Here is an 8,628-nt window from a genome sequence, read left to right on the forward strand (position 1 = left end):
TGCTGTATCATGGTTTACTCCTAACAACAGTTCCAGTAGCTGCTGTGATAGTTCCTTACAGAACCCATGTGTTCCTTAAAGTATGTTTTTTATTTCAGACAGGGGAAGTTGATTACACAATCAGATTGTAATGTCTAATCTTGCAAACTTGTTGTCAAGGAAGTTGTCAGGAATCTTGCACAGAATAACCTGTAGGACCAAGATCTAAGGCATGCATATGTATTTTTATTAAAAGAGGGAAGTTATAACTCTCCATTTTCAAGTTGAACTGTAGTTTAATTTGAAATTTCATCATGGAGTACATTTCTGTGGGGCGTGTTCTGTTGTTTTTAATTTCTAGGGTGAAATAGTTAAGAAGTATACCCAGCTCAATCCAAAAACTTATGAAGACAGACTGGAATTAATTCTAAAGATGTGTGTAGAGGCTGCATCAGAGGCAGTAAATGTGAACTGCAGAATTTTAGGAGTAGGTAAGTTAGCAAATACTAACTTCTATCTTTTCATGTAAGTTTTTCAGCATAAAATTAAATCACTAATGATTAATTTAAAGCACCTTTCTAAAACTAATCTTGTGAATTTTGAGGTCTTAAATTATATTCTTCAAAGTCTGTGAAAATGAGAAGTTGACTATAAAGACTGAAAGTGCCCCAGTCTGTAACAGCCATGAAAGCAATCTGCTAGGCTATATCTAAACTATATCTAAAATGTGTGGTATATAGATTTTGTGGATTTTGAAGCTCCCTGCAGTCTCAGAATTCTGAGTCAGACACTTAGCGTATATTGAAACAGCCCTTGAAACAACTGCAGCTGAGTCAGGTTTCCTCTGCTATCTGTAAGCCTTTCTTTGTGGCCATGATCAACTCTGCAGCAGAAGTCTCATTTGAACTAGGGCAGATTAAAAAGGCTAAAATGTTAAATTTGCAGTTACAGAACAAAATGAGCCTTTTTTGTTGATTTCTGGTTTATTTACGCTGTAGTAGAGTTTCAAGTTAAACTGTGTGTTTATACCAGTCATGCCTTCTTCAGTTTAATGATGACCAGGAGCTTTGGTCTTGGATATTACAGTTATTTATGAAGGTGCTGATTAATGTCTCCTGGATTTTTAAGGAGGACATAAAATCTTCATTTTAGCTGAGAAATCTTCCAAAAGAAAAGTAGCTTGCTCCAGACCAAAACTTATTTGAATTAGACAGTATGAAGAAAAGTTAATTTGAACTTCTTCTAAAGATATTTTTCAGAACAATGCTAAGTACACAAAGCCATAAGAAGAAATATGTCAGACTTCCAAATCAAATCTTTCAGACTGTTTGGTAATACACATGACTTAACCACCCAGATTGTTTTGTGTCCAAATGCTAAATCTTGAAAGCCTCATAGTTCTTATAGAAAAGATAGTAAACTCTGCAGTGGTCACTATTGTGAGTATCTAAGAATAGTTTACAGTCAGCTATGTTTATTAGGATAATGAAGCCATAAACTGGTTTACAGAGGGGCTTGTCATTTTACAAAAACTACATTCCTATCTATTCTTCAGCCCTCTTCCTTCTGTGACTGCTTTACTGTTTAATTACTGAGTAATGAGGGGGAAAGTGCTACAGAATAAGAAATTTCTTACCTGGCTATTTTTGTTCACTGCTCTTTGCCTGATTCAGACTTATAGTTAGAATTAAAATACTAGCTGAAATTGAAACTTCTCTTTAAAGAATGTCATACAATTCCTATGGAAATAATTAATGTATTAGATTCTCAGTCATTCCCTTAAGGCTAATAATCTTAGGAGTTCCTGTGACTTTGGGGAAATTTTTGAAAGACTGAGCAGAAGGGCTTAATCCTGGCCTTTTTATCAGTAACACTGGTCTTTTTCCAGCTATCACAGTTAAGGGCAAAAGCCACTGGAAATTGATAAGGAGAGAGCTACTAACAGAAAGCAATGAAAAAAGTGTTTTCCTTCTTCTAGTGCAATAACCTGCTGTCGGCACTCAAAATTCTAGCTACAGGAGGGTAACTTCAATTGAAGAACTCCCACAAAAACAAAACAGGTTTGCAGATTGATTAAAAAGTAGGACTCTGAAAAAAATAATAATTTTCAAAATCTTTTTGTCTTGATAATCAAATTAGATTGGATTGACTTTACAGTTAGTTTCAGTTTTGTAATTTTTACTCAAAGGATTTATATTAAAAAGAGCTTTATGAAAATGAGGGAAAAGTAAAGACTACCAGGCCTGAAGAACACTAGCAGCTGTTACTGCATTATTTTTTTTACTTCTACATTTTAAACCAAAATGTCTAAACACAAATATCTATACACAAATATTGTGCAGAAGTACTTTTGAGAGCTATCTATTGTCTGTTATTAGGCAGTATTTAAGTTCTCTTTCTGGAGCTGACAGTAGAGAAAAGAGACTGAAGAGATAGCTTCTGCTAATTCCCATAGCCAGTTACATCAATTACAGAATTATGGCATTTAGAAAAGGCAGTTATGTTTTACTAAGCTATTGCTGAGTTAGCAATGAAGTATTAAATAAGGTTTTGTTGTAATAAACATTTAGTTCATAAAATCTTAGGGAGATCTTCACGGATTAACATTGGCAATATCGTTTCTATTTGGTTAGTATTAGGTACTTGCTGAGAGGTTCTCAGATGATTTGTTCTTTACAAAGTGAGATCTTTCGGGGGTCTCAGCTTTAATGTTCAATTCATCTGCTTGTAGCTTTTGTGGCTGTTTTCTATTATAATGTTAACCTTGGGACTCTTTTTTTCTGAACATCTTTAGATAAGTGACACAATTGCATAATCTCTGTACAAGAATAATAGATAAAATGTTCAAAGTTTGTTGTCTAGAGCTAAACATCTCCCTAACAGAGTGTCCTACTTTTCAAATCTCCTGACAGATTCCATCAGCTTTAGAAGTCTCTCCAGACTGAGAAAACAGGTTTGATTATAGTGCCTGTTATTAGGCACTATTCTGTTCAGTAGACAAATCTCTGAACACGTCTTGATTTTTCCAGATAATGGTATATTTTTAAGTAGAAATCACTACTCAAAGTCCAGTGGTTATTTAAGGTCATTGTAAATCTTGAGAGTTACAGAAAATTTCAGGACACTTCTATTGTTTTAGGGTTTGAACAATTTGTTTTGCACAATTTGCTATTTTCTGTCTTTCATACATGACTAAAAACAAACACAAGTATTAAGTTCTTTGCTTAATTTGAAGTAGCAATCTTAACTCTCTGAGTAACACTAACCATTATCCATCTAGATAGTCTTAAGATACTGAGTGCATTGTCATTAGGGCATTGGAGTTCTATGGATTATCTCTATATGTCAGAAATTGCACTGCCAGGATACTTGGAAATTTTTACTTTCATGCTCTGCTTCAAAGGTTAGTATTAGAATTAAAAACACTTGTCATTGTAAAGAGGAAAAAAGATCTTTTACTTGAAGTATTACACAGACTTAGTTTTGCTTTTTCTCTCCTGCATTTCTGGGACTTTAGGTATTTCCACAGGTGGACGGGTAAACCCCCGAGAAGGAATTGTGCTTCACTCTACAAAACTTATTCAGGAGTGGAGCTCTGTGGATCTCAGAACTCCAATATCTGATGTTCTGCACCTGCCAGTCTGGGTGGACAATGATGGAAATTGTGCTGCTCTAGCAGAGAGGAAATTTGGTCATGGAAAAGGAGTAGAAGATTTTGTAACACTTATTACTGGTACAGGTGGGTATGTTATAATGCAGTGAAACACAAAGTTGAAATACCAGCACCCTCAGTCAGAGTCTCAGCTGTTCTTAAAAGCATAAACACCACCGCTGTGCCTGAAAAACCCTGATATATTAGGTTCTTAAACCAAAAATCTTTTTGCTTGTAATCTCTTTGTTTCTTTTAGAGTATTTCTTAACTTATTCAGGCAAATTAAACCTTTTGCATACTATAAGCTTCTTGATAAAAGGGAATTCTGCTGATAACATGTTTTCAAAATAAGGAAAATCTTAGCAAATTTAGCTGGAATAATTTTGGGTTTTTTCAGCTGTATAGCTTAATTCTCTTCCAGCTGCAGAAATACCAGTCAGATCAGGATATGTGTCTAGACTATAAGCAACTGAATATGAGAGATGATACTTATTGTATCATGTAAATGCAAATGTGGAGTAGATTTTCTCATTTCTTAATTATATGGTCGTTTAGAATGATGACAGTAGTAACTATTGATGAATCCACCTCCAGGGTTTGCAAAGGGGCCGCAGAAGACTACAGGTTTAAGTGTCCTGGCTCTTCAGCACACAGGTTTAGCTGTCTAAATGTTTTTAATACAGCATTAAAACATCTCATCTGCAATGCAAAATTTCAAGGCCACTTGAAAGGTTAGTTTTGTGCATAAAGAGCAGGACTCCCAAGCTTAAAAGTTATGCCATAGTAGTTCAGTAACATTATATACCATTTTGATGAATACATGAATAGGAGTGAGCTATGAGCTTGCTTATTAGGTATGTTGAACAGAAAAGTTCTTCAATAGGCAGTAATTTTTGGTTTCCAATATAGAAGACCACTGATGCACATATCTTATTTTTCTGTATTAGAATAAGCAAATGTCAATGTCCTGCAGAATGGGGCCTTTAAAAACTCTTTTATTTATTTATTTTATTTTAATTGTAGAAGTTTTTTGTATCTTTGCAGGAATTGGAGGTGGAATCATTCATCAACACGAATTGATCCACGGCAGTTCTTTCTGTGCCGCTGAGCTTGGACATATTGCTGTATCTTTAGATGGACCAGAGTGCCTATGTGGTAGCCAAGGATGTATAGAAGCATATGCCTCTGGAATAGCATTACAGAGAGAAGCTAAGAAACTGCATGACGGTATCTATGCATTTGATTTTTGAAAACTTAATTACCTAATTGCAGTATAGGAAGAAATTTGCAAAGGTGGTATTAAGAAAAATAGACTTGCTGTCTTTTTCTAGGAGGAGATGAGAATAAGTGTACAGGCAGCCAGATAGATAGGATTTCTCTATATGGCCAGGAGCCACCATGACCTGCATGGTACAATACAATTCTTTTTCAGTGAAGGCAAAACCCAGGCAAACCACATTTGGAACCACTGGTCTCAAAATTACCAGAAGCATGTAGTAGAGTTTAATCTCTCCTCTCTAAGCATGCTGTAACATAATCTGACATTCGGTGAGGTTTGGTTTCACAATGATTGTCTTTCAGCAATAGCTTCTCAGCTATGAGAATATTTATTTTATTAACTTTTGGGGGCTGACAAGAATTACCATGCTGTAACTGTTTGAGTTTGATGCCCTGCTTCTACACATCGTTCCCTGAATAATACAGACATTACCACTTTGGCTAAACGTGGGGTTGGACAGATTGCTCAGGACTCAGACTTCAGTATGCACATAAAAGAGATGTAAAGATCTTAACTGTCTGTCACACTCTATTTCTTGACTTACCACATCATCATGTTTTAATTTTGGCTTTCTCTCCTCCTCTTCAAACAGAGGATCTGCTTTTAGTAGAAGGAATGTCAATGAAAAAGGAGGAGGCTGTTAGTGCTGCACATCTCATTCAAGCAGCTAAGCTTGGGAACACAAAAGCAGACAGCATTCTCAGAACAGGTGAGAACAATAGCCCAAAGTGATCATATTTTTCAAGATACAGAAGTCGTACTGTTGTAGAAAATGTAGTGTTAAAGCACTGTACATTACAAACACAACTCTTACTTTGAGGACCTATTTATAAAAATTACTAATGGTAATGAAACGTTAGGTAAAAATTTTTGAGGAAACAGAGGAGTCTCTGTTCCAACAAATGAGAAGATGAAAAGCTCTGCAAAGATCAGCTTAAAAGTCAGGTCTCAACATTCTCACATCGGAATATTTGGAAACATTTTTTTGTAGGCAAGTGAATGGCTAGTCTGAGCAAGCAAACACAATTTACGTAGTACTTTACACGGGATATTTTTCTGTTTTACTAGCTTTAAACACAGTCCTCTTCCTCCTATATAGCTGACAGCACTAAGATGGTAGAGTAGTGGTTTTGTATTTTCTCTTAGCTTACAAGTGTGATAATGCATTGCTTTGTTTTTCACATCCATATCATTAGATAATGCATTATTCTGCGGTAAAACTGCTGGTTTTTTCCTTTACTTTGAAAGAAAAATTTATGTTACCAGACACTGTGAGATTGGCATGAACTCAAAACTGTTTGCCATATGGAATAGAACTCTTCTCCAGCAGTGTCATTTGGTGCTACAGATGTATTTCAACTTCTGATGCGTGGACTGCTTTGAGTATTCTACTTAATGTCTTTTTACTTTACCTTTTCAGCTGGCACAGCATTAGGCCTTGGAGTTGTCAACATTCTGCACACCATGAACCCCTCTCTTGTGATCCTTTCCGGAGTTCTAGCTAGCCACTATGTTAATGCTGTCAAAGATGTGATAAATAGACAGGCTCTGTCCTCAGTTAAAACGGTGGATGTGGTGGTCTCAAATCTAGCAGATCCTGCTCTTCTTGGAGCTGCAAGTCTGGTACTGGATTATACTACACGTAGAATATACTAGGTACTTGAAGAATTATAAAAATGGACTATTCAAATGCCTAATGGGTGGATGAAATACCTTGCCAAAATTTTTCTTTGATGAGAGCAGCTACTGAATGAGAGTAGTGTTCTGAATACTTAGTGACTACTTTAGCATTTCCTAATTGAGATTATCTTTTTGTATTTTTCCTAAATTTCATGTGAATTCATAGGAACTAATGTGCAATTCTGTTGGGTTTAATCACTTCTGTTGGTAAGCTCACATGTTGCTTTAAATGTAGCTGAAATATTTATGAGCTTATCTTGATGTATGGTGGGGAATATGTGTATAGTGTGTCAAATTGTAGCTAATACTTGGGGATCCATATCTCATTTCTCACCTATGTGAAACAAAAAGTCTACGATGTGATCAGCTTTTCAGTTTCCAGGCTTTCACCTGCTAAGTGTGAAAGTGGGTGGAAATGAGAGAAATCACCTCTACATTCAAAAGGCTGCATCTAGAGATTTGGTTCATGAAGGACTTGGTGGAAACAGTTATTTATTACATCAGCTTCAGAGGGCAGAGTCTCATTTTGGAAGCTTTGCATATGAAGGAAAAAGACTATGGCCTAGTGAGCTGACACTGTGCAGAGCAGTTCAAACAGACAAGTGCAGCAGTGAGCATCTTTGTCTTCTGGCTATGGCCAACAGTACTTCATTTGCATTTTATTGTTTGAGGTTTTCTTGAGGGACTTAGTCTAATACTTGGTGTGCCAAATTAGCAGAGAGGGGACTGTTTATTCTTTGGTAGTCAGATGTGGTGGACTATACCTTTCAAGAAATCTCTTCTACTGTAGAGTGACATAGCACATCTCCTCAGCAGTTCTGGCAGCTGCAGGTACACTGCTCTTGTCCTCCATTCACCATTAGCTCACATAATGGAAAGTCAAATCTGAGCCTCATCTTCACCTTCAAGACATTCAGAATCCTGGGAGCAAAGTGTGTCAGATAGCAGTGAAGGCTTGCCTAGGTAAACTGTGGTTTGTATTTCTTCAGTAAGTCCTTCTTGATACATAGCTCTGTCTTTATCCAGCTGTTTAAGATACTGTGGTACTAACTATATGTAACAAAGAGAAACTGAAAAACAAACCCATCTAATAGTCAGCTAGCCTAGAAAGAAAATACCTGTGGAGGAACAGTCACAAGACTGTTCTTTCTTCTGCATTTAATAGCCTATTTATTTTGACACCTAGCTCATCATAATGGTGATATTCTCCAAAGCCTAGTAATGTACAGTGGGATAAAAGGGGCAGTTTCTACATTCCAACCAAAATGAAACAACTTCCTGTACAGCAGAGAGCAATGGTTGCAATAATCTTGGACTGAATAGCTGTTACCGTAGTGTACTGTTCTGCTGGCTAATGCTGGAATATAATCTACTTAAGTTGCCTTCACTTCATTCTGTCTTCTGCAAGGAATACTTACTGAGAACTCACATATTCCTAGCAGATTTTAGAAACACCACCAGCTCTCCTTCTTGATGTCTCCAGGAATACTTGTGCAGTCTCTAATCTACAGGTTTTCTCAGAATCAGCAAATACTAGCTCTTAACCATTTGCAAAGTTGTAGTAGCCTTAATGTCACCAGGATTTCTTAGCTCCTTTTCCTTTCTGTCTTGTTTTTTCTTGATGAGTCCTACTAAATTCAGTAACAGAACAGTTGCTCCATGAGCAAGTCAAGGAGAAATAAGACTTTGCTCTACAGTGATAGTAGTACAGGTCAGGAGCAACAGTATCTGTATTCTAACATTGAGAAATCCTGTCATTTGGTCTTTCCATCCTCTAGCATCATAAGAAATGCCTAAGAGTGGGACCAGGATTTTGCTTTCCAGACCTCCTGAAGCTCTGTATTTTTGGTATCTATCTCAGACTCTAGCTATATTTTTCCCTAGCAGCTGAAGCAAGGATGCAAGCAGAAAGAAAACATGAAAGACTAAAACATATTTGAAAAGTTCTACTCTAAACACTTTTAACATCTAGTCTTGTTAAGAAAATGGTTCTTCAGATGCTTTTGAAAATGTTTTTTCTGTCAACTGGACGAGAACC

The 8,628-nt window shown here is 36.5% G+C and overlaps 1 protein-coding gene across 1 annotated transcript; it reads left to right on the forward strand.

Moving 5' to 3' along the window:
* Positions 1–340: 340 nt before the first annotated feature.
* LOC104500222 (bifunctional UDP-N-acetylglucosamine 2-epimerase/N-acetylmannosamine kinase-like) lies at positions 341–6,973 on the forward strand (the record flags this gene model as incomplete). Its single annotated transcript, XM_010143833.1, has 5 exons — positions 341–470; positions 3,497–3,718; positions 4,676–4,858; positions 5,503–5,619; positions 6,331–6,973. Coding segments are annotated over 5 exons (888 nt in total), but the record flags the coding sequence as incomplete, so codon positions are not given.
* Between the last annotated feature and the right edge of the window lie 1,655 nt (positions 6,974–8,628).

The sequence above is a fragment of the Buceros rhinoceros genome, unplaced genomic scaffold (genome assembly GCF_000710305.1).
Source record: "Buceros rhinoceros silvestris isolate BGI_N320 unplaced genomic scaffold, ASM71030v1 scaffold28279, whole genome shotgun sequence".
Taxonomy (NCBI): Eukaryota; Metazoa; Chordata; class Aves; order Bucerotiformes; family Bucerotidae; genus Buceros; species Buceros rhinoceros.